The sequence below is a fragment of the Takifugu flavidus genome, chromosome 16, assembly GCF_003711565.1.
Source record: "Takifugu flavidus isolate HTHZ2018 chromosome 16, ASM371156v2, whole genome shotgun sequence".
Classification (NCBI taxonomy): domain Eukaryota; kingdom Metazoa; phylum Chordata; class Actinopteri; order Tetraodontiformes; family Tetraodontidae; genus Takifugu; species Takifugu flavidus.
Window position 1 is genome coordinate 7675791 of NC_079535.1, and position 26640 is coordinate 7702430.

Sequence of the window (26640 nt, forward strand, 5' to 3'; positions counted from 1 at the left end):
CTGACATTTCACAAAATATTTAAGTTGTTTACAAATGTGCTGGGTTACTGATAATGAGGGCTGTGACCTTTGCACCAGTTTTTAAATGTACGGTACACATACAAGAGGGAATAAAAGGGTAAAAAACAAAATCTATATTCTTCTGAGGCTGTAACAAATGTGTGAAATGCTCTTATAATAACACTGTCATTTCTACATGTTCAATCAATATTATCAAAATCTATTTTTAAGACACCAATCGGCCTTTCAAAAGAAAATAAATACATGTTAGTGTTTAAAAATAATTTATCTTTATTTTTCCCCACATAACCTTTAATGTACTGTTATACAAATCTTTCAATAAATTTCCTTCTGACACAAAAATAACCGTTAAAGATACACAGGCAGACACGCGCACACAGTCATACCACAGGGACACATGCACACGCAGTCACACATGCTCACATACACACAAAATAAAATGCGCCATTCTTGATTTGGCACTTTGGACGTATGGAGCAGTTTGCATTGATCTGCTGGTTTGGTTGGCCATGCAGTGCAAAATAAGAATAATTTTAAAAAAAGACCGTGTTTCATAGAATGACGTTCTTTTCCCTTGAGTGGGCCGCGAGCAGAGACACCAAGCCCAGGCGAAATAAAGTTCACATTAGAACACATCGACATAAACGGACCACATGAATACTTACACGCTTACGGAGTTATGGCAGGAATATATGACTGTTAGAAAACCTTAGAAATGCACAAGAAATGCAGAGTCCATCATTTGCAGCCCAATCTCTGTTTTGGGTTTTGCTTTGTTTCTTTTAAAAAAAGCAAACTCCATCCAATCCCCAGATCACTACCTGATAAAACAGATGCATTTTAGCATTGAGTCCCTTTAATGTCCCGTTTTAGTTGCCCTCGCTGCTACAACGTCCTTGATTACATCCATAAACACGTCACTTGAGGAGGAAATGAATCACCAGTCTGAACTGTGAGCTGCAGGAGGTTAAAGTCTTGACCGCTGCTCCGTTAATGCACCATGAGACCCGCTACCATCACAGAATATGAAATCTGGCACCAGAGCCGCTCCTACTCTGAATTTTGCACTGTGACGCCACAGAAATAAATAAGGTTTCCCACTGACAGGGATAAAACTGGATTTTTTCCACAAGGTAAAATGACAGCGTCCTCACCAGCTACTTTAGCAGTCCAGTGTTTCACCAATTAATCATATCAGTTCGGGTTTAAATAATGTTTAAACAGCTTCGAAAGCATCCTCGACAACCTGGTGAGTGAAAAACAATAAACGCCTTTAAAAGAAAAAAAAAAAAAAAAAACACACAATCCTGAATCTGTACTTTTAAAAAAGCAGATATGAATAATACTGAAGATAGCAGAAATAGATTAGAATATCTCTTCAGTGCCAGAGCCAAGTTCCATTTCCCACGTCAGCTGATACATGCCGGTAAGAAGAAAGATGATAATGGATGTCAGATGAAGTTAGCACGAACACCTAAATACAAAAACACATTCAAGCAAACGCTTCTCCAGTCAAGATAAAACAAAAACAGACGATAAACCACGGATCCTAAGGCCTGTTTGAAATTGGCAGCTGATGATAAAGGTTATGTTTCTTTTACACAGACACTTTTTTTTTGTCCCTCCATCTTTTCTGCCACACGGAGGCTCATATTCAGACGACAAAAACCCTCCACCTACAGCGCTTCCTTTTATTTTTTTTCTTTACAACCACGATGGCGAAACCACAGTTTGTGATCTCGCAGCACGCCGCTCCACAGACAAGTACATAGAGGGTTTAAGGCAGCTCGGAAGTCTTCATTCCCACTATTGTAAAGTAAAGTTAACAGCTATCATGTATTAGTTTACACCATGGCCATTGTTACGTCCTGGTCTTAAATCCAAGTCAATAGAATGAGCGCCGACTTTTTTTTTTTTCTTTTTTTTTGTCTTTTTTTGCTACTGAAACGTTTTCAACAGAACATTGACTCGCGTTTTCTGCCTGTTGGGGTTTTCAGAGCGTCCAATATTTGGTTCTGTGTTAGAGAAACGGACTTGCCCCGCTCCAGCTTTCAGTGGTTTCTAACGTTCCTGTGCTGATGGGACGGCTCGGTGCTGCCAAGGGCCTCATGAGGCCTTCTCCTTCTGGTTGCAGTTGTTGTCCGTGCTGCTGTGGGCCACCTGGCCGTCCTGCTGGAGGCCGACCGGCTGGAGGCCGTCCTGCTGGAGGCCGTCCTGCTGCTCTTTGGTCTGTCGGCGTCTCGATTTGACAGGCAGGACCAGGACCACCAGTATGCAGAGGAGATGTAAACAGAAGTACCAGGACCTGCAGGTAAATCACACTCATAAATGAAAGGAAACCACTTCTTCTTTTATTTTATTTTTTAAGAAAGCCCAAAAGGATTTTTACCCACTCTGAAGCAAATTAAATGAACTGGTGCAAAAGAGAGGCAGAAGCAAGGAAACACGAAGAGGGCTGCACAGACAGGAACGGACTCCAGAAAGTCTGCTTCTGACAGTTTGTATAGACCCCCCCCCCGTCCCCGTCCCCACACACACACACAGAAACAGGATGTTCCCCTCACACCCCACTCTGTCTGCAGCCATGGAGATCTGGAACTGAAAACATCTCACCTCTCATCCATGATGGTGACACTGACCCACATCACTACAGCTCATTTAGCAGCGACGTGCTGATTTAACCACCTCCACTTTGTTCCCTTCCTCGTTCCTTCGCTCATTAAACTGCCTCATTAGGCCTTACGACCAAACGAGCGAACCAGTGAAAACCAGTAAGTGAAAAAGGTTTGATGATTGTGACACGGCTGTCAGTAAACCCCACTTTACTAGAGCAGAGGCTGCACTACTCGCTTCAAAAGCACCCTGCTTCATAAAAACATACCTGTAAAATTTGAGGGACGACCCCACGGCTAGTAGGACAAACGGCACCACCGTGTAGCTGATGGCGATCTGAGTGCACGCCCACGTGATGATGTCATAAACGCACTTGTGCGAGTCGGAAACAAGGAAGTGCGGCCTGATGTTGTGCCTCACCTGCAAGATCAGGAAATGCATCTGTGTTTTCATGTAAATGTAAATATAAACATCAGTTTCTGCTGTAATAACTGTGTAATAGTATTAAAGAAGCCTTAAACACAACATCTGTTACAACACATTTCTCTCCTTAACGATTAGGTTAGAGATCTTTTGTTTTGACATGACACCTAGTACGCGAGTGCATGACCAGGTAGAGAAAAGGTCGGATGTGAGCCGCTTTTGCCCCGCAGCGTGTGTGTACTCACTGCACGTGCGGCCATGGTCATGGCGATGCCGGTGACGAAGGTCAGGTAGTAGCCAGGGTACACTCCGTGCCACATGGCTGACAGCAGGAAAGTTGCGGCGGTGGGGTTGACGGGACAGCGCTCGTAGCACACCCTGAAGAGCACGACACACGACATTTGGAACCAGAGCTGAATATTTTGTCTGTCCTACGACAACACTGTAAACACCTGAAGCGGGATAATATATCATTTCGTTTTTAACCTTTTGAGCCAAAGAGATGTCTGGATATTCCAGTTGTCTAAGAAACTCTTAAAACTTGTGGCGAACTAAAGGAGCACACAAACAATAAACCATTAGACAGGTTCCAAAAGTTTTTTTTTTAAAAATTAAAAAGCCAAACCTCAATATCCATAATTCTGAGATTTGATATCATATCCCACTGCGGGGAGCCGTCTACGTCGTATCCGCTGAAGCCAAAACCAGCGGCATTGTTGATGGCATCCGCTGCAGGAGAAAGAACACAAGCCGCAGGCATGAGAGTGCCGCTAATGAGGACCAGACGCAGACACACGAGCAACTCCAGCACTAGATGGCGCCATTACACCAGAATTCACAGGCAAAGCCTCGTTTCCATAAATGGAGACATTATTGAAGCCGACTCACCAAATGTCCACACAAAGTAGTATTTTGGCCGCAGAGCCAGCATGGCCAGGTAAAGGTAGATGACCTGCAGGTAGAAGGGCGTGGAGCTGACGAAGTCGTCGTCGATGGCGCGCTCCACGGGGAGGAGCTTGCACAGCGACAGATACACAAACAGCGAGATGGCACAGGTGGAGAGTTTGGAGATGACGGCGTTCTGGGCGGAGGTGAGAAACAATACACCAAATAAATGAATAACCACGTTAGGAATTCAAAGTGTTCCCCGGTTCTATTTTCAGCTAGTGTTCTTCCACACCCACATTTTAAGTCTATTGAACTTAGTGAATCTTATTTGAAGTTCAGATAAAAGTTTTTTCAGGGAGAAAAAACACAATTTGCCTTTGGGTTGATTTTGAAATGTCTGTTTTTGTTTCTACGAAGGGAACCACATCAATTATAATTGCTGCGCGTGCCTTCTACAATTCAACAGAAAGACGGGGCCGCACCTTCGGTGAAGGTTCATTCTGCTTGCACTTCCCGTTCTCCTTGCCGTTGGCATTCTCCTGATGGCGAGGCTGGAAGCCCGTCCCTTCGATGAAGGCCTTGTAGTCATTGTAGGAGCAGGTGGGGCCGGCCAGGATCCCCATGAAGTTGCAGTTGTAGCTCAGGTACTCCAGCAGGCTGGGCATCCTCCTGAACAGCGGGGTGGGGTGGGGTGGGGTGGGGGACACTTGTTTGCATGGGCTGTTCAGGAGGAGGGGCAAGGCAAGGCCTCCCTGGAGAGGTTTTTATCTCTTTGTCTCTGAATTGAATCCAGGAAAAGTTCTGCAAACTGCGGTTAAAAGCCGAGGTTGGGGGCTCCACCATTATACCCTCTCAGTGAAATTAATCATGCGTCACAGCGACTGTCTGAGAAACTAATCCGCACACGTGAAGCAGGGCTGCAGCTATTCCAGGTAACCGTGCGTGACAGGAAACCTCTCGCGTTGATTCGAGTCATTAGCTCTTATTCCGATCGCTCGTCTGCACCCGTTCACCTGAGGTAGGAAAAACATACCTGAGCCACATACCTGATAGCTAGGTATTTCTGATTGGGATTCAGCTGCGCATCTCGCTTGGTCAATCCTGCAGACAGACCCAAAGAGAAATACCATTACAGCGGCGACGCACATCACCATGGCAACAAAAGCAAGGGCAACTTATGGCACCAGATTTGTTTTGGCTTCTGTAATACACCCTCTCAGGTTCAACGCTGTTGCCTGTCTGGGACGCTGCATGTAGGACACGGGGGTTGAGAAGACGAATTAGTCTGATCGATGCTGCTCAGGTGACCGAAATTCCAGCGCGTTCCTCAGATTATATTTACTTTGTCACTGCAGTCTTTGTTCTGGAGACCTTCGCATTTGTCCTCATTAGACTGAGTGGACGCCGGCAGCTGTGGCGTCATGGGATATTATCACTCGGCTTGCTGAGTAATTTTAGGTAAATTCTATCTTCTGACAAATATTAATAATTGTTTTAATTAAAGGAAGTGAAACTGCGAAGCAGCTGTTCAGCTTTATGGACACGTTTTTCCGTCTCTCACACACACACACACACACACACACACACACACACACACACAACCAGTAATGGCTGTAAACATGAACTGTACATACAGGTGTGAGCTTGTATTTAATAAATCAGCCTTTAAACACTCGGGAGGGGAGCGGTTTGCTCAAAGCCCTGTTATGTAACTGCGTTTATGTTCACTTCCTGGTTCACTGGGCCATTGTCCGCCGACACATCTGTCAAATTCTTTTAAACCCGCCAGCTTTGCTTTGCAGATGCTCAACTCACCGTCGTGGATTTCGAAAGCCATGCTGGTGATCTTCTGTGTTATTACCATCATGGGCCTGTTGAAGAACACACAAGAACAGGTTAAAAATGTGAAACGGCTTCACTATATTTTCTTAAAGATTTAGCCCTTTTACTCACTCGACCGAAATTTAGAGCTGCTAGTAAATATCAATGAAAACGTCGCAATATTGCACATTTGGTTACTCATCTGCCAAAGTGCCAAACCAGGGATCTGCAACCATTATCAAAAGAGCTACTTTGCCCCCTCTTCCACCATAGAAAATAGTCTGGAGCCACAAATAAGTAACAGATCTTAAAAATTTGAAAGGTTTTCTTTATTTTATTTTACTTGTGACAACCACAGAAAACAGAAGTGCAGTGTGTATTTGTAGGACTACTTTGAAATAAATTGAACTGTGAAGTATTTGCAGGCCTACTTGAGGCCTTTCAACAGTATAATTGTGTAAAATTAAAATAAAAAGCAGTCTGCTAAATAATCTGCTAGTCTGCTAACTGCTAAGTTGCAGCTAAAATTAGGACATTTTCTGAACAATTTCTCATTTGTTTTTAAAGTTGGTGAGTAGATGCTCTGTCATTTTTATGAAAGATTATTTTATATAGTCTCTGTCTGTGAACAGCTTCTCTCTCTTTACGATCTCCTGAGCTGCCAAAAAACGAGCAGCTGTAGTTGATTGTGAGAGCTGATCCACTTCTGGAAAGATAGTTTGTTTTCTTCAGCTTTTCATTCACTCATCTTCAGTTGGGCATTTTCAGCGAAAAGCTCAGTGCTCGTTTTGAAAATGTCTTCCAACGTTCCATTTTTTGTTGTTGGATATTTTCTCGCCACATATTAAGCCAGCGTCGTTGGAGGTAAAGGCAAATGAATTTAACTATTATAAATAAAAAAACTTTTTTAAAAATTAGATGGTATCAACTCAAACTCCAGGATAACTATGCAACAAACAAATAATAATATATGAATAAATAATAAATTAGGAAATAACGTTTATTTCCGTGGGGGAAGGGGGTTGTTGAGGCCAGAAGGGAGCCACTATTAAGGCACCCTGCGAAAAGCCGCAGGGTGCCGACCTCTGTCCTAAACTTTGGCATGATTTTATGGGGGAAGGTAGGGAAAGACTGAAATCACTGCTCTCAAAGAGGCAGTACGGGATTGCATTTGGTTGCCTAGAAACTAGCCACCCCCACCCTGCTGGGAGTACAGGCTGTCTGCTTGAACTGTCAGACGGTCTGGAGGAGTGGGAACCAACCACGTGCTATTACAGTCACAGTCGCTGCACTCCTGACGACAGAGCAGCGTGACTTATTTCCCTCTTGTGGAGGCTGCTTGCATCATACTAAATATGATGCATCAGAAACAGAGCAGGCACTGTTGTTTTTGACATATTCTTACCCTGTAAAATCTGCAGAGTACATGCCATAGTCAAACACGTAGACTCGTGTGATCTGACACAGGATAAGATAGCCGAGGGTCACGATGAAGCAGTACCTGCAAGGAGAGGAGGTAAAAATAAAGACAAAGGATTATGAAAATGAGGGTGTTTAAAAATCTGGGGAAAATGTTAAACTCGTGTCACGTGCAAGTACTACACAAAACACTACTAGGGGAAAAAAAGCTTTTCCATACTTTCTTCATTTGCTTCAAGGTCAAACCAAAGAGCAAAAATCAGGTTGGGTTCATCCCTGGGACACATTTTAGGAGAACCTGACAATGTTCCTTTGACAGAAGGAGGCTTAATGTAAAGAGGAAAAAAGAGAGCAAGAGCCGGCCCAAGTCAAAGCAGGCCAGCACACATTCTTCTCCTGCCAACAATCAGAGGATTGTGCGGTTGTGAGTGGGAGTCCGAGCAAGGCTGCATTGTCAACGAGACACAACGGGACCTTCTGATGGTGGGAGCCGACTGTAGCCGTTGCCAGGCCGTTCCGACACATTTACGTTGCTGCAACATGAAACACTTTCATACAGAGCTTCTAAATGCTGCAACACTAAATAGCACCATAATCAGGTCTCTGCGCTGTGCCCCCCCCCCATTGCTTTTTAAGTCTTTTTGTGTTATGGGAAACTGCACGACTCAACCAAGGCGACCATATTCTCCAAGGTTCTCCTGACAGCATGCAGCTGGAGCCATCACGCAGGTCATGCGCAACGTGTGTCGCCGCAGCTGCATTAGCAGCAGGCTCCTGCCTTTATCCTCCTCTCATTTGTGTTTGTATAATTCGCTGCTCGGGAGGGGGGGGCGCGTTTTATTTCCACTCACGGCACCTCGGGGTGGAAATATTGGAAAAAAATCAACCGGTCCCCTGCTGAGGCAGAACTGAGAGAAGGCGGCGCAGGTACGGAGAACATGCTGCGTGCTGCAAACAAACATCCGCCGGCTGACAGCGCTCCCTCTATGTTTGTGTACACATGGCTAATGCCTGGAGGCAGGTGTATGCCATGTTTACACAGACCGGGCACAGATATTCCGCTCCGTTTCACCCCGCAAGAGGCCCCCGCCGACCACTTCAAAGAATTTGATCCAAACAGACGAAGTATCAAAGTCAGCCATTTCTGAGTGTAAAGCAGTCCCTGTTAGGCAAAGCGCTCCTAGACATGGTGTGTCATAGGATTTGCTTGAGACAGCACACAAAGAAAGTCAAACCAGTTGGCTCACTTTTCCAAACAGTAGGAAGGGCTGGGTTCATGTCAGACAAGCTGGTAGCGTTCCAAAACATTCCATCGCCCCTCATCATGTCCAACAGGTGAAAAGTAGGGTTAGGGAGCGGCATCGGTACAAGATCCAGGGTAGGAAACATGACGCCTCGATGATGAGCATGACGTCAGACTAGATCCACACACGGGGTGGGGTGAGGGTGGCCTGGTAGCCATTTTCACAGTCCCCAAATAATTTTATCAACTCCATAAAGCTGTCAAACTGTGCCCTTGTCCCCCAAGGGTAGTGTGGTTAAGTGGAAGAACAACAAATTGCTGACAGGGAGAATTGCTGGAGCGGTTGGTGAACCGTTCAGCGCGTTTGACAAATCATAAAAGCTGTCCCTGCAGAAAGTACAATATGTCTCCGAGCAGAGGAGGTTGAAGCGTGTCAAGTCACTTTAATCATTCGAAGCATGAGTTAAGCGGAGGACTTTAACCACGAGCATAGTTAAATCTGAAACTGTCACTAGAGTATTTGTTATGGGAGCCCGATGGGTTGAACGCCCCGAGCAAACACAGACATGTCAGTGTGTCTTGCCTCAGCGGGTAAATGTTACCTCTCGTGGGGTGGGGGGGGGTTTGTTTGTGCGTTTTGGCTGCAGTGACAGCTACATCCAAAATAGCAGCTTCCGTTTCATACGAGCTGCGGACTCTGCTCGCCTGTACATTTACAAGAGAGACATGGCGAAATGCCAACCGCTTCCGCGTGGACGGGACTGGCCAGTGGAGGGTTTTCGTTTGAAGAGGCAACTAAACACTAAATAGTCGAGCATGTTGCATGCATTGGGTCATGGAGGGAAGCTCCATTCAGAGGTCACCTGCATGGATGACCTTGCGTACATCATCAAAAGAATATCACCTACCGTGTTTTGTGTGTGTCTGTGTGTGTGTGTGCGTGCGTGTCTCCTCACATTTACTATATATTAAGTACCAAAATCCTTACTGTGATCCTCAACTGGGGCCCCACAACTTGAAAAGGACTGTTTGAGGGTTAAGACATGGTCTTAGGGTTCAACTTGGGTCAGGGTTAGTGAGTTTGTTGGGATGGTTGGGTTTAAGCTGAGGAGCTGGGGAGTGTATTATGTCTATGAAAGTGCCCACAGAGACATGTCTGTGTGTATCTGTATGTGTCTCTGTGTGTGTCCGATAATGACTCATTGACTCAGATAACTGCCAGCCAACACTGCAACTGTGACTAAGGTTGGTGTCCCTGGAAAGCAAAGTCAAAGTCATGTTTATGCAGCAAACTGTGACATTTCCCTGTTTTTGCAGGTTTTCTGTTGATTCCTGAAGTCAGAACCAAGAAAAACAAATGTGCCGCTTTCGCACTTACTTGTGCATATTCTCCAGGCCGGAGAAGACCATCACACTGTAGGACAGACCACTCTGCACCAAGAAATGGAGGGAGTACCTGTGGGGAGAGACACGGTGAATTATGTGGTTTTCAGCCTCTCTCTGCACCAGCTCTTCATTCATGGACAGGGGAAACACACGTATTTCATAAGAAACCTTTCACATGCTTCTTTGTCACGACCTAATCCATCATTAAGAGACAATAATGGCCTTTCAAAACTACAGCCACACCTTCAGCCTTGTGATGCAGGACCTTTGTCACCAGTAATGTCGTGCCTGCAGTCATAGGACAGAATAATGACGCTCATGTTTCACCCAGTCCTTAGTTGATTCACACCGTCTTGTTGCATCATTACTGCGAATTCTGCGCAGACGTGTGTGGTGGCAACAATTAGTGAACCCGACGCACGTAAACCTACAGCCACATGGGTCAGTGAAGGGCAGCGTGACCGGCGTCAGGGCCTCCAGGAGATGCCACACTGAGCTATTATTAGCCAGTTCACAAAAGAGTGTGAGGTCATCAGAAAGGCAATTAAAACAGACATAACGACACATTTCAGAAGGGGGAAGAGGATGCCTGTGTGATATCACACCAACCGTTACGGCTTCTGCCCATCAAACGCTGTTTCAGCTGCCTATAGTGACTTTTGAATCATTGTCCACAGTGTTATTTTAAACTCGGGTTACAAAAGAGGGGAAAAAACCACCTTCGAACTAGAAACATGTTTTGGGCAGAGTCACACCCGGCTTTTAAACAGGTGCCCATTTACAGTTCAGTGCCCACAGTTTAAACTTTGTTTCACTTCCTTACAGTTCATTAGCATATTTCTGCTGAGTCAATCAACACCCTTCCAAACCCTGTAAGCAGCTCAGCGATATAAGTTCTGGTGATATCAGCATATTATCAGCATTTATATAGTCACGTGACGCTATATGTCATGTGACACTATATGATTGATCAAATTTTGTGACCCCTCCCAGCCTCGACAAACAACCTGAGCTGACCCCGCTCCCTGTGGTTTGATCCGTCTGTCGCCGAGAGGATCAGATAAAAACTCCGTCACCAGGAGCTCCGACGGAAAGCTAATACAACACTTGGTTAGCATATTCCTGAAAGTGTTGCTTTAATGCCCGACTAGTGGTTTCTCTCCATTTACAAGCAGCATAGGCCCAGTCAGAGGCAACACACTGCCTGTTCCAGAGCAACATCAGTTACAACCTGATCAAGCCATTAAGAGGAATATGAGCCAAGTAGGGCAGAGTGACAAAGGGAAGTTGAGAGAAAACCAAAAAACAAAGCAGACAGGAACAGCACAGTTCCTCTAGTGTTGTTCTGTAAATGTCTGTCAGACTCAGGTTTTGTATTTGCAAGGTTGAAGCCCAAAATATTAATGGGATGGGAAAAAAGCAAAATAAATGGATTATGTAGTGCCTTACTGCTGAAGTATATATAGGCAGGGAATAGGATAAGCTATTGTCTGAGACAAGTAAACAAGCTGCTGATATAAAAACCCATAAGTTCTGAAAGTTTCTCAGTCTGTTCCCACTGATCTTTATATTTCATGACCACAGACATGCAGCTGAAGGTGAGAATGAATTAATGATGTCAGTTAGTCAGTCAAACTGTCAGCAATGACAGCTAATAAAAAATTAACGCTGAAATTTAACCCCATTACACATTTAATTATAAAACAGTTGTTTGTAACCCCATTCTGTTCTAATACAATATTAATATATACTAGTTTAACATTCAAACTGCAAATAAATCCAGTCATGAATAATTGGAAATTATATTTTCAGATTCAGTAACTACAAGCAACTAATCAAATGAAGACATAACTAATTTTTTAATAACTTTAATAACTCTGATTTTCATTGGATAGGTACATGTTTTATTCATAAAAAGGGAAAAAAAATACAAAATCTTCTTTGTTTTTATTCCCCAAACCCATTGATCATCATAAATATGTAAAGATCAAAAGCAGAGCAAACACAATTTTTCCTTAAGTGTAACTAATTATGAACAATGTTTGGTTAACTTGTCCACAGACAAGTGTATTATGTCTCTGAAGTTCATGGAGTGGCATTCTGGGAAATGTAGTTGACATAATGATGTAACATGAGCACAGGCTGCAGGAGAAGAATCACCAACAGAATACGAAGGAAGGAAGGAAGGAAGGAAGGAAGGAAGGAAGGAAGGAAGGAAGGAAGGAAGGAAGGAAGGATTTCACACTATTTGGCATGGAAACTGTGTCAAGATGAGCAGAGCTGTGACTCACCAGCCAAAACAGAAGAGAGCCAAGTAGGAGCCCAGCAGAGTGGCCACCACATGTCTGATGAAGGGACTGGTCTTACTGGGATGGAGGTAGATCCGGAACCACACAGCCATCAGCAAGGCGAACAGCTGGCACGCCACAAAGTTAACCTGAACCCAGGGAGACAGTGGGGAGAAAAACAATGAATAAACTCAGGGCGGAGCTGGGAACGAGTCCATGTTCCCGCATGTGGCAACTGGGATTACTGCGCTCACTGCTCCGTGACACACACACACACACACACACACACACCACACACACACACACACACACACACACACACACACACACCACACACACACACACACACACACACACACACACACACACACACACACACACACAAAGTAAAAGCTTCCAGATTTATCCTTCGCCCATCTCTGCCGTAAATCTTCCTTAACCAGCACAAAAAACACATGCAGACACCAAAACTGTGACAGCATTAACATTAACATGCAAGAGCTGCTGCACCAGTAAAATTACAGATTACATAAAATGTCGATGCAGACGGAAAATCCCATTATATTAATGTTAAGATGTGAATCAAACCAATATTCACAGTTCAACCGTTAATGGCACCTCCAGTGATGCTGCTGGAAAGACAGAACGGCCAGTCTGTGCGCTGTATTTAGGTCAGGCTTGATGACGATCAGTGAGCAGCAAATAAGTGCAAACACCATCCATTATCAGTCTATACGTCCTAAAAGATTAATGAGAGCGAGCATGAAGGACGGAGGGGCGGGGGGAGGATACAGCTGGACCATGCAGGGGCGGTTTTTATTTGCACCATTACATTTGATAGTTTTGAGGTTTTGTTTCACTCTGGATACAAAGATACACATGCATCAAAGGCCTCTTCTGTCCCTGTGTTATCGTTGTGTGTGTGTGTGTGTATGTGTGTGTGTGGGGGGGGCACTAGATATGTTTAGCAGCCTGAACAGACTGTGGTCAAGCAAATCCATACTGATGTGTCACTTATCACATTAGCAGCATAGTTTTATTGGACAAGTGTGAATTTGCTTTTCGATACGATGCCCTAAAAACGACATCTCCCCTAATCTGAGAGCCGTTTTTTAACGGCGGTTGTGTTTAAGCCACGAGGCCAAGCGTCACTTTCCACTTCCACTGACCGGCCACCCTGGTGTCAGTCGGGTGTCCCACCCTCGTTACGGTGACGGATTTATCGACATGACCCACAGAGGCAAAAATAACCAGTACTGGACAAAACGGAGTTGCAACACACATTACATGAAGAGAAGTTACAAAAAAGACAGATCTTCATTCTGAAACTTGCTGTATTTAGTTTAAAAAATACTAACCTGCTGGATATGAGGTGATTATGGGTGTTTGTGACGCTGTGTTCATATATTGATCTCTTTGACTTCTGTCTTTGCACAGCCTGAGATTAGCGGACAACAGAAACAGCCCCCCCCTCAACGTCAACATGCTGCTTTGTAGGGAAAGATCTGGCATGGGAGATTGGAAGGGCGTGACAGCCGAATTGTTCCGAGGAAAAAGTCTTAAGTGTCAGCAGGCCGAAGCTCAGTCCGAGCAGCACATCAGCCGCCAACAATCCACTTTTCAAGGAAGTTAAAAGCAAAGAGGAGACCTCAAGGGAGCAGCAAACCCTCCAATTTCCCCACATTCCAACGGCCCCTCGAAACATCATTTCAAAAGGCAGAATTCCAAGATGAATTCCATAAGAATGGGTTGTTACAGCTGCAGCATCAAAGAACTGAGTTCAAGTTTGATAAAAACCAACAGATGCAAAGAGAGGAGCGTTCCAATTCCTCCCCGCTGTGGCAGAATGCAAAAGACGTGTATGAGAGGAGCCGAGAGACGGGTCGGCTAACAGCCGATGCAAAGTTGGTGGCGCAGAAGACTCATGGCTGCAGGACGTGCAGGTTACAGGTTCAACGGGGTGAGAATAACTTAATACACCACAACACGGCAGAAACAACAACCCCTGAACGTTTCAAGAGACGCCACAGTTCTTGATATCGACTGGCTTTGTTAACACAAGAGGTTAAAAGCGTTAAAAGCGCTTGTGTTTCTGACAGCAGTCCGTCACTGAAGAAACATTTTGCAGCAGACAGGCTTCTGTTTCTTCATCCATAATACATGCAACTTTTCCTCCATTACTGATTCCCTCCGAGGTCAACCCTCACCCCGGGGGTACAGAACGCTTTGTTTTTGAATGTACGTCATAAATACCTGTGCTGAAAGGAGATAAAACTCTCAATTTGGGATAAATTACCTGCTGAAAACCTTAGAATAATGGGCTCGGCCCTTAAAAATACTGAAATAAAGAGGACAAATTGTGATTTTTTTGGGAGCTTAGCACTCAAACACAATCCAACTTATAGAGTTTAATAAACTGAACTGTAATGACATATTTAATAAGGTCTGATGAAATGCTTATGAACAGTGTTACCTAGTTCCTGAATGCTTTTTATCGGGACAGCAGATAAGAGGCATCACATGAGCTGCGTCTCATCGCTGTGCAGCTGCCACTGCCCTCAACTCGGCTCCGAGACGCCGCGCAGTGGACCGACAGACAAGCTGGCAGAGGAGAACCGGCAGAAGACAGCAAGTCATTCAGAATGCTGCAGGAAGAGGCAGAAGATAAGACGGCTCCCTGAAGCTCATTGTTGAGTGAAATAAGAGCGTGCACGTCCATGTCGCAGAGTGAGGGAAACATAAAGGTCTGGAGGGCTACAGCCCCGCTCCCCCTTCACGCCACTCACAACCTTTATTTCACCGTGTTGCCTCCCAAATGTTTCTCTGTGTCTGCACATTCCAGGACTACCAGCAAAAGACCTTCTACACCCAAAAGGCTGGTTTATATCTGCTGTGACTGTCAGAGATGTGACGACTGCAGAGCATCGCTTTCCAATGCTCCAAAAATGTCAATTCCAAGACGGGTGGCAGAGGCGCCCACAGCAGGTTAATAACACTGGAATAAAGTCCAGTCTTAATTAATGGAAAAATGCTTATTTTGCAAAGTCTGTTTAAATGTAACACAGCGTATGGACCAAGTTCCCACAAGACACCGAGACAGATAAAGATCTCAATAAAACTGGCTTGTTGAGTCCTTAGAGCATCCCGAGGTGAAGCTTATTTGCTGAGCTCAGGTCATCATAGTGCTCCATAAAGCTGCAGAAACTCCCTGGATACACACACATACACACACACACACACACACACACAGGCTGAACGCTAAACACACTAATAAAAGCGGGCGACGAGTGCGCCAGTTTGCGTGTCTGCACAGAAATTAGGCGGTAGAATTAGCCCGTCATTAACATAACAACCCGTTTCCGTGTCATTAATGGACTAAAGACCAAGGCGGTGGGCAGTAACATTGTTGATCATTACTCCATCTGATTAGTCAGCCATATGGACACACCCTGCCACCCAGCACAGGCAGCACCCAGCCACCCAGCACAGGCAGCACCCAGCCTCCCTGCACAGGCAGCACCCTGCCTCCCTGCACAGGCAGCACCCAGCCACCCTGCACAGGCAGCACCCAGCCACCCTGCACAGGCAGCACCCAGCCTCCCAGCACAGGCAGCACCCAGCCACCCAGCACAGGCAGCACCCAGCCACCCTGCACAGGCAGCACCCAGCCACCCTGCACAGGCAGCACCCAGCCACCCTGCACAGGCAGCACCCAGCCACCCTGCACAGGCAGCACCCAGCCACCCAGCACAGGCAGCACCCTGCCACCCTGCACAGGCAGCACCCTGCCTCCCTGCACAGGCAGCACCCAGCCTCCCTGCACAGGCTTAATTTATTTCCATCAGCACGGTGAATAAGGAGGGGGGTGCATGGTCCCTCCCACCCATCATAGACTTAATTTGGACACCTAGACATGATTCACTTCATAAAGCTGCACTGAAGACATTTATTACAGTCATAAAGGGCTATAAATTGATAAGGCCGTCTTGACGCCACAATAAAGTCCCACATACATAGATATAAAGGCATGCATTTTACTTACACACACACACCCACCCATACACACACCCTGAGTTTTAATGCCTGCAGCTCTCTGTGAGCTGATCCACAGCTCCCAGTCAGACTCTACTGTCAGACAGACTATTAATAGCCCCGATGATCAACCGTGGCCCTGAAGACAGCCAACAGCAGTGGTCCAGAACAGCACACAATCTGGGCTTGCGTGCGCGTGTGTGCGCACGTGTGTGTCCCAATCTCCAAACTACAGGACTGATTTGGTGCACTGAGCTTTTGTTCTTGTGACCTACAGCAAAGTGCAACCAAGTGCATGAGTGGGACAAGATGGGCCAAGGAACAGAAGTCAGAGGTCATGAAAGGAAAGGAAAAGTTATTTAGCTTATACTCTTAAAGAGTCAGTGTGACATCATTGCGTAGTGAATCATCCCATCAACACGCTGATAAATATGTGTGCATGATACATATCCGAGCATCGTTTCAAAGTCGTCTTATCCATTGACCTACCTGCACAGGGATGCAGCCACTCTCGGCTTTTTTAAAGCCTCTCATTCCAAGTGTTTGGGTGCGATGCAGCAAATACGGTTAATCCGGCAAGATTTATTAGACATCAAACAAAGAGGACAGAAAAAATTAATTTGTTCATGACTCCTAGGCCTCAAGATGCTGCGTGTCAGCGTGTAAAAAAAACACACGGGTGAATCAAAAGCTGTTGGTTTGGTTTCTAGCCTAGTAATACTCAATGTTTATGTTCATTTTATGACTGGGTTTCATAAAGAGCATGTCTAAGGATCATGCTGCATCGGGATACCAAAAGTAACCGTATCTGGAAAATGTATGTCTGTAGCTTCTGTTGTACAGTAAACGTGTGGTGGGCTCGTCGGAGCCTTTTAAGTTAAATATTGCACAATTTAAATCGCTTATACTCAAGAAAGTGTCGCTTTTCTAGGAACTAGAAAACAGATGGGAGCTTCTAATCACAGGAAAGACTCTAGAGGTGTCTGTAGGGTCGCTCAGAGCTGTTCACAAACAAATATTCCAGCCCTCGTAAGCTGAAAAGTCAAGTGTGGCGAGGAGGCAAGGAGCAAAGATGAGGACTCTTCACTTGGTAGTGTCAGTGGATGGTTTTTAAGCTACAGTGATGCAAATCAATGCTGATCAATAAAATCCAGGAACTCGGAGAAATAAAAGAGCTACTGCTAATTTATGCATAAAAATGAGAAAATAATATCCCCAATATAACAACAAATACCCTAAATATCTACGCAAACCACTGATACTCCAGCACTAAACACAACTGCTTTAAAACACAAGCCCAGGGGTGAGTGTGCAGAGAAACCCAAACCTGCCCTCATCAGACGTCACCATTACAAATATAACTGATGACTGGCTGGGCTGAGTCACGCGAGTGACCAGCAAACGTGCACGTAGTTGCAGTAAGACAGCGCTGCAGGAGATACAGAGACCGTTCCCAACAATAGCTAAGGCTACTGCTAGCAGCAACATGCGTCTTTAGGAAACCCTGCATCCAAAAGCCAGCCAAGGGGTAGAGTAAGTGGGGTTAAAGAGAAAATAACAAATAGAAAACACTAATCCCCAACTTGTAAGGCTCAATCTGATGATAATCATCAGGCTTAACCCGAGGAAACAGCCTTAAAATGTCGTTCCTGCTAAAACAATGTGTAATTTGGCCTATTGAGACTGTGACAACATACACGTGGATTAACTACAGCACACAGCAGAAACAAGATCAACATAAGATGATAAAAGACTGGCCTCCTCGCTCTCCAGCGCGCAGTGACGTTATAAACATGGCCGAGTCTCTTCATTTCCCCAGGAGGAATCAGCTGCACGCAGGCGGGCAGCAGCGCTCCATCAGGGAGAGCTGAGGAGGGAAGAAAAATCAATTGGAAGGCGAAGACTCCCCAGAGGAGAGCCAATTAAAGATGCAGGGGAGGTAGGGAAATGCTGCCGAGTCCCCGGGGCTTAAAAGTAAGACCAACAGTCCCAAGGCACAGGGCTTGGGGGACGAGGTCCTCAGCAGGGGGCCTCATTGGAGGAACCAAGCGGAGGTTCTTCACCAAAACTCCCAGAAATCTCCCAAGAATGAGGCTCCATGTCTTTCAACCTCTTCCTTTCAATTAGTTCACCTGCATGGTTTGAGAGAAGGCAGAAACCGGGCAGAACCTCAGCCCCGCGTGTGTTTAGCCGCCTATTGTCCAACAGCCCCGCAGACAGAGCGTCAAAAGAGCGCCTGTTTTCGTGACAAAAGACGCAGCCTCCGACTGTGACATACCGCCATCCAATATGTCGCCTACACAGAAGGCAGCTTGTAGTGACTGCACAGCCTCTTTTTGTCGCCACAGCACGCACGATGGCTACAGGCAGCGTCTGTGTGCTGTATCAGACTTTACTGGTCCGTTTAAATAATTAACGATCTGCAAAAACACCGACGCCGTTTCCTTTCTTTGCTGCGCCGCTGTTTAACCACAAGAGACCGAAGCCAGCAGTCGTCCCCGTAAGTGCCACAGTGCAGAAACATATTTGCATTATACACAGCCGACATCACAGGCAAGTCCAGGACAAATAAAGGATCACACACATTCGGACACATTCAGGGGCCTTGCGATACGTTGGCAGCCCGCGATCGAACCCGTGACCTTCGGGTCAGAGCGGCCACTCTGATCTGCAGGGGCTCCGTCAGCCACAGCAAACATGTTCATGTTGGCCCGAGACAAAACAGGAAACCAATTCAGACTAGAGTTCTTTGACATTAGGGGTGATAACACATGACCGATAAGATAAGCTCATACTTTGTGCGATAATATTGGTTAATTATTATCGTGTAATATTCAACATCCGTATCAGATATTATTTTTAGTTCAACCAAGCTAAAACTCTCCGGATGCACATATTTCTCATCAAGGTATAAAGTAAAACTTTATTTTTTTTTTTACTTTTTGCAGCGTACAACCTGGAAACTGAGCTCCAATCTGAAAATATGATGCAGCGACATTGCTGGGAAACCTATGACAGAACCCTGCTGAGATCCGACGGTGATTCAGGAAGAAGCGCAGAAAGCTGCAAGGCCGGCGGTTAAAGCAAATCAGATCAGCGCTCAGCCGCGTGCCGATCAATGAAGGCGCCGGGGGTGTGACGGGATGAGGGAGCATGAAGCTAGCCTAAAGGAACCGGCTGCAGCCTGAGTGGACACGAGATGGATGGGGAACAAAGAAGCTGGGAAGGAGTCAGAATCTGCCGGGCGGAACGCCGTCGGGTCAATGTCTTCAAGATTTATAACAGCACTTTAGGCTGGATGCTGACCTCCACTCAAGGTTTATGACGAGCACATACAAAGCAGCTTAATTCAAATGATGGAGATGCAGCTGCTGGCGAGATGTGTAATTTGAGCCCGTCCACTTTAGCCCTCCTCTCCCCTCCCTCCTCCCCTGAATTAACCTCCACTCCCCACCCGGGAGGGGGGGTGTGTTTTAAAAAGGAGATCAACCTGTTTATATAATCTTGCTCTGACAATTTAAAAAAAATGGCCATAAAACACACGTTTAAGAATGCTCAATGTGCCGTTTGCAACAATTAAAGCAAACGGAATAAATATTTGATATTCAGTCCATTTTATTTGGGGGGGGGGGGGGTTAAAGTTGGAGCAGTTTCCCACATTTACATACATCAGCGTGTAACAACAGGCGACACCCTTTCCTATAAGAGACGGGCCTTTAAAGCAACACACGCACGCCGCTTCTGAAGGGAGGAACGTTTGTTTACGTGTTAATTTGGTGATTTTTTTAAAAATTCAGGGCTGGAAATAAAGAAAATAGAGAGAAGACATGAGAAAGCTTCCGTTTGACGCGTTCAACGGGGGGCCACGCTACTGCCAGATGCTCAACACACACTGGCACCGCGGGCAGAGCGCTTGGCAGGAAGTGAAGGTAAGTGGCGTTGGCTCAAACGATGACACCTGTCCGACAAGACAGCGTTGAGGTCTGACGGCCTGCGCCTGCGTGCGCCATTTGTCCGCATTCAAATGGGACAAATACAAATATATCAACAGACACGGCAATAATTCAAGCGACGGAGCTCCCGGCGGCACCGGCGTGTCTCTGTGGGGAAACCACACAGTCCCCGAGCTTCCAGCAACTCATTTACACTGAGCTCCAGCCTCCCTGACAGCCACTGGTGGTTTATCCAGCCCCAGTCTGGATATGCACCAGAGTAAACTAAGAAAATGGGCAGGTAAAAGTGGATGTTTAACTGTGGGGCCACAGAGTTCAGCAGTCAATGTTTGAGTTCACACTTTTGAACGGTGACATGAATTTTGACTGATACCAAAGCTGTGCAAAGTGTTTAAACCTGCAGGCACTTTTTCATCATCGCAGGGACTCTAAAGACAACAGGGTAAACTGCCCTTTTATCAGGCTGTAGGTAAATCAGGTCCGCCATGCAAAACCAGCGACAACCACACTGTTGGAAGGACGATATGGGTCTGAGAGAGCTCAGCCAACAGCTGAGACAGCAGCAGAAAACACCGGGAGGCTGCTCAGAAAGCCCACAGCTGATGATCCGCTGTGACATTCGTGCAGGCTTTATCTGCCCACATCACTGTTCCAGGAATGCACTTTAAATACTCACAGGGAACGACCAGGTGGGTGTGGTGTCTGCAAATCTGAAATCTGCTCAGCGTTCCCTGACCACGAAGGCCTGGTGTCCTCTCTCCCTCTCTCATAACCAGCAAGGTGAACACACACACACACACACACACACACACACACACACACACACACACACACACAACTTTGTCATGCTGGAGTGTGTTGCATTGTGCGTGGATTACAAAATGAATATGTGGGCTTTTGTTTTTTTGTTGCAGTAAATACCTTCCAAAGAGGTGTCATCCTAAATAGTAACACCATATTATGGATTAAATCCCCGCATCATTGCCATTTGCAGGCCATTTATCATCTCCCAACAATAGATTGGGTTGTCCGCTGCGTGTGAAATGCTACACAACAGCAGACGCGGCCTGAAACGACTACTATTGTGCTAACTTTGGGTGGAAATGAGTCCTGGTTACAGGGATGATCCTCGAAAATGATCCCGTAATCGCTGGCCTGGCGTCTGAGCATCGACGGGATGAGACAAAAGCAATTAGCAGCGTGTTTGATGACGGGAGCCGAACGCCAACGCTGAGCGTGTGCGCTCCATTTGAGCTGTCCTGAAAGATAGAAAGGCTAAGCTAACGTTTGGGAAGAATAGCGCGGCGCACTGCGAGCCTCTGCTAACCTTATATGCAGACACGCTAGCCACGTCTTGGAAATAACCCACTGCCTGTTAACACAAAGACTCGGATCACACACCGATTATTTTACATCCAAAAACATACCTGGTCGAGAGGGAGGTTTATGATTTCGCTTATGGGCTGCAGCAGAGTTGATCCGGTGCAGGATGCTGTCGTTTGGGTAGCCATGCTCGGTCGGTGTCCGTAAATCCTTTCTCTCTCCTCCCCCGGTACTCTGGACTCCCCTCGGCTGCTGGGATGATACGTACGCTGCTGCTGCTGCCGCCGCCGCCGCCGCTGCTGTTGTTGCGACGGGCTGGACACTTGTCATCCACTGCACACATCCAACAGAGAGGACCAGACGGAGACAAGAGGACTCCCCCCTCTGCGCCTTGCTGTTCGTCCGGCGTCCGTGGGCGGCCCGCTCCTCGCTGTCGACGCTGCGTGAATACAGTGGGGCTCGGCACAGATATGGAGTTTTATCCACCTGAGACGTCTCCGTGTGGTGAAAATCGTTTTAAGAATCCTGCGTCGCCGTTCAGTTAAACGCAACCCGGCAGTTTTGCGCTTGCGCGGCAGGTTTGGAGGCGGTCCGTCTGAAGGAGGGGAACTATCTTGACAGAAACAGAAATGTATTTCTGACGTTTTAAAAAAAAAAGTGAAAACGTAGGTGGAGATATTAACGGTCCGACCCTCACGCGTGCTTCTCCAGTTTGACCTGCAGGGGTTAAAAAGTCCACCGACCACTTTCTTCGTTGACAGAAGGTCTTACTTCGCAGGAGCATGCGGTACCCACCCTTTCTGCATTCCACAGGGAGGACAAGGCGTGACGTAACGGGGCGCATTTGGCAGTGCGAAAGCAGAAATGCATCTGACGGTTGTTACGGGGGCCTTCCTGCAGCTGCACAGTTATCCAACGATCAGTTTGATGCGCGCAATAAAGTTAAAAGATTGCATCACGCCTCCTAGAAACACAAATTTTCCTTCACGCACGTAAAAATGGAAAGCAAGTACGAAATTAAACTATCGGCTCTCGGACAGCTGTTTGATACCGTAACTGTTATGTAATCGAGCTATGGGACGTTTGCCTAAACTTTCTGAAACTAACTGTCGATTACCGCCATCTAGTGGTCAATAAGTGTTTTCCCATGTTGCCTTTAATACCTGCATAAATACGAAATGATTCATGATCCTTTTCCCAATAGGTTTCAAAAAAGACTTTTATAGAAAGTACACAAAGAAAGCCTTAATGTTTGGTTCATAAAACAATGAAGCATGAAAACCAAAATGAAACTGGACGAGGCAACTGTCAAGAAAAGAAAGATTTTGCTTGCAGGTAGCCAACGTTTCCAGCAGAGGGCAGCACATTGTCACGTATTTTAATTCAGTTTAATCTTGATTAGAGTCTGCAAACATTTGTTTTATTGTCCTGTCTTGACATCTTGTGATGCATCTAAAAATTGCAGCACAAAAAAATCTTTATTCACACATTGTGCTTTCAAAACACTGATTTGTCTCATTTCTTTAGGGTTAAAATAGGGCCTTTACTTATTTTGTCACCTTCCTCTGGAATAATTTTCCTTATAAAGCGAAACAATCTGACTCTGTTAAAGGCTGTTGAGGGTAGATAAGCTATATGTTTGTATAACTGTTACAGGTCAGAGACACAACATTCCACTCTGAAAATGTACCCATTCTTTCATTGTGATTTGTCTTTTTCTCTGCTCATGTGAGCTAAGTCATTTTCTCTTGGCGCAAATGTTTTATCTTTTACCTAAATATCAATGCAAATAGTGCTTTGTGGAGAGGTGGGTTCTCTCAAACCTTTAAAACACGAGGCAGTAAAAGAATGATCTCGCTTTCTTCTCTTAGAAATCCTTTTTTCAAGCTTTTTTTGTGCATTCTTGTAACTTGCAGTGGAAGTGTTTCCAGTACATAAACATTCTCCTTTAATTGTGCCTTTTGTTTGCTTTGGTTTCATGCATGTTTTAAACCAGCACATCTTCTGTGGAACCTGATATTGAATCCCAGTCACATGGGCTCTTGGCAGTGGAGTGAGTCAGCATAAAGGGTGTGTTTATGTTTGCACGCCTGTTTGGAATATTAATCTCTAAGTGTATCAAAGGCATTCTTTCCTTTTTCTACCTGAACATCAGCTGCAAAAGGATTCCATCAGAGGACAAATAAAAAGGTGAAAACGTGGTCACCAATTGTGGTGAGCATAATGATTCATGGATTACTGAATTATTAATGTATGAACAAACATAAGATAATAGAAATACCATTAACCCATAACCACGCAGAGACAGTAGAACAGAACGACAAGCAGAAACACATATGCTGGTCTTCTCTTTCTTCTCCCTCAACGATATTCATTTCAAATCAGTTCATTAAAACTGGCATCGTCATGGCAACTCTCCTTTCCCAACTCGCAACACAGATTCTCCACCTCAGACTGAACTTCAGAGGAGAAACCAGAGAGGGATGAGACAAATCCCTTATTCATCCGCGTAAAAGGCTGCAGCAGCGTGTGAATGCTGAGTTCCTGGAGGTTCCTCCTCTTTTATCCTGGGACTCACAAGAACGGGCCTGTTTCTTTAGACCATCTACATCTCAGTGCTCTGTGTCTGATACTCGCTCTGATGGAAGAGTCCATAATCAGCTCCTTATATAGAGGCAATAGTTCATGTTTTTGCACTGAGGCGTGCTTCTCCGGGGACGTTCAGCCTCTCTCTGTGCGAATGAGACAGGAAGTGTCTTTGTGTTTACGGGTCAGAACAGAGTCTCCCTAAACCGTCTCTAGAAATAGAAGAGAAGCACTGTTAGAGGCTGAGATTTCTCCAGAAGAAATACGCTGCGAAAAAAGATGAGGATCGATGACCGCGATGTGTTTTTAAAGGTGCCATTTTGTTAATCGATGGGTCAATACGGCCCAGCTCTGCCTGAGAGACTCAGCTGATTTTAGCCCATTTAAAAGTACCGTAGGTAAATTCTCCATTATGGGTGGTTTAATCTGCCAATAGGAGCTCATCGACAGGTTTTAACACACTCCTTTTTAAAATAACACTGATGGCTCCTGGGAATGAATAACTAATACTGTCTTAATTGTGCATAGTTTTGGGGGTTTACCAATTAATATCCTGTGGTTTGGCTCACCGGGGAGGAAATGAGCAATAAACACAGAGGAAGAATTCCTTTTTCTGCAGAAAGTATCAGGAGTCCTTGGAAAGAGACAAAACAAAATGGAGCTAAACTGCACAATGGAAGGTGACTGGGTGTGTTGAGGCATAAATGACTGTGAGCAGGGAAGAAGGTCCAGGTTCCACTGAAGCACCGAGGTGCCTCGTATGTCCAGACGCTCAGTGCCAAAACCTAAGAGGAGCAATAATTACTGTAAAAGCCACTTGCCCCTAATGATGAAGAGGCTACTCCTATCACCGCTCAGACGTGTGCTCAGGGTGGGGGGAGAACATCTTTCCTTGGGCGTCCTTCAAGGTTAACTGGAAAGGGTGAGCTGTCTGGTAGAGCTCAGAAACTGGAGCATAAAAGGAGGCTAACGACCTGCTTTGATTCTGTGAGGATGTGTAGACAAGGATGAGGAGGAGGACGTTGTCCTTTTTAATCTGCATTGGCCTTAACGCGCATGCAGCTTGGAACTCTGACCTATTGATTTCTTTCCCGCTAAAGGACGTTTGATTGGAATGGATGCAAAGGAGGTCTGATGTGACACGCAGTCGTTTCCAAGGCGACAGAGGAAATAAACACACACTCAATTTAATCAAATGAATGATGGTGAGAGGTGTTGATCCTCTCCCAGTGCCTGTGCCTGCTGCGCGCTGAAACATGCTGGAATGATCATTTATATATTATTTATTATTTATATTTATACCACCGCTGCATCAGGGGTCCGGCTCCGGGTTTCTGCAAAGCACCTGCAATCTTTATTGTAAAAATTGTAAAATTGGTAAAAATTCAGGAACGCCCTGGAAACCCCAGGCGGTCTCGGCGAACTGTTCTGATCGGAACAGGCATCCTTTTTAAATACAGGTTGTTCTGAGGATGGTAGAGAGACACAATAGCTGCCATCAGCTGCAGCTGCTGGGTCCTGGGTCCTGGGTCCGAGGTCCGCTCATTCCCGGAGAGGTCGAGCCTAAGCGTCGCAGCGCTCCAGTGAGTCTCTTTACATTTAAACACCCTCATTTACGCGTTAGAAATGTCACCGTTACAGAAAAGCTCTCTAATTTGGGGCCGACACCGGTTCTTCTCTGCTCCTCCTGTGGGACCGGACGCGGTCCTGCTGGTTAGTGACGTGTCTGTGGTGCGTTGTCATGGCGATATCCGAAAGATGTCGAACATCTGCTGCCGATCAGCAGCGCGATAACTCGGCCTGCTCGCCGTTCTGACCGGGTCACGGGGCTGAAGACGTCAAAACGTGGCTGAAGCAGACAGACAACGTCAAACCAGGCGGTTCCTCCCCAGATGTGATCGATTATAGCCGATGATTAGAGTGACTGCAACAAAACATCCGAGAAGATTTGAATTTTGCACCCAACTCTGGATTAAATGCTTCTGGGCTTCTGTAGAAACATGGATGCATCCATGGAGGGATGACCCACATCAATACTATAGAAACACGTTACTCCTGAGACACAACAAATAGTATGCTAATGTTGTAGCAGAAATTTAATTTAAAAGATTTACAATCATAAGGAGGATTTATAAGGGTTTGTGAGGACCATGCTCTCTGAGATAGAACCCAGTTTGGCTCACCTCTGTGTGTGAGAGAAAAAGCTGGTTACAGCTCACTGCCCGTCCCTCGGCACTCCTCTTCCTCCTCCTGTGGCTCTCCCCCACATTCCCCTCCCATTATTATTCCCGCGACGTACAGCCGGGGCTCAGGTTCAGCAGCCCCCGAGCACGGGTCCATGCTACCTCTCCACCTCAGCCTTCCATAAATACCCTCAAAATCTGCACGAGGAGCTGGATTCAGCTCCTCACTTTGGCCGGAGGTTTTGTCGTTTCAGCTAGTCGTGCGCTGGAAAAAGCTTTGGCTGCCAAACGTACAGAACGGGCTGCTCAAAGAAGTCATTCATTCCACTTATTTGAGACATAAAAAGCTGGATTGTGAGGTGACCCCCACCTGTGACACAGTCGTGATGTTTTGGCAGCGTGAGAGGGAGGAAAAAGTGACTAAGGCTGCAACTGAAATCCTCTTTATTGTAGCTACATGT

The 26640-nt window shown here is 45.9% G+C and overlaps 1 protein-coding gene and 2 long non-coding RNA genes across 3 annotated transcripts; 1 reads left to right on the forward strand and 2 right to left on the reverse strand.

Moving 5' to 3' along the window:
• Positions 1–267: 267 nt before the first annotated feature.
• Positions 268–22411, reverse strand: mboat2a (membrane bound O-acyltransferase domain containing 2a). The gene is made up of 13 exons (XM_057011961.1): positions 21515–22411; positions 12106–12251; positions 9807–9884; positions 7172–7267; positions 5761–5816; positions 4992–5046; positions 4428–4614; positions 3946–4138; positions 3683–3786; positions 3544–3608; positions 3303–3435; positions 2903–3054; positions 268–2326 (listed from the first exon to the last, which is right to left on the reverse strand). The coding sequence occupies exons 1-13, from the start codon at positions 21596–21598 to the stop codon at positions 2128–2130; spliced, it is 1548 nt and encodes a 515-aa protein (XP_056867941.1). The 5' UTR covers positions 21599–22411; the 3' UTR covers positions 268–2127.
• LOC130513257 (uncharacterized) lies at positions 13472–15131 on the forward strand. Its single transcript, XR_008946663.1, has 2 exons — positions 13472–14846; positions 14945–15131. It is a non-coding gene; the product is annotated as an uncharacterized LOC130513257 (long non-coding RNA).
• Positions 22412–25327: 2916 nt separating the features above from the next.
• On the reverse strand, positions 25328–26557 carry LOC130540242 (uncharacterized). Its single transcript, XR_008954339.1, has 2 exons — positions 26180–26557; positions 25328–25920 (listed from the first exon to the last, which is right to left on the reverse strand). It is a non-coding gene; the product is annotated as an uncharacterized LOC130540242 (long non-coding RNA).
• Positions 26558–26640: the final 83 nt, after the last annotated feature.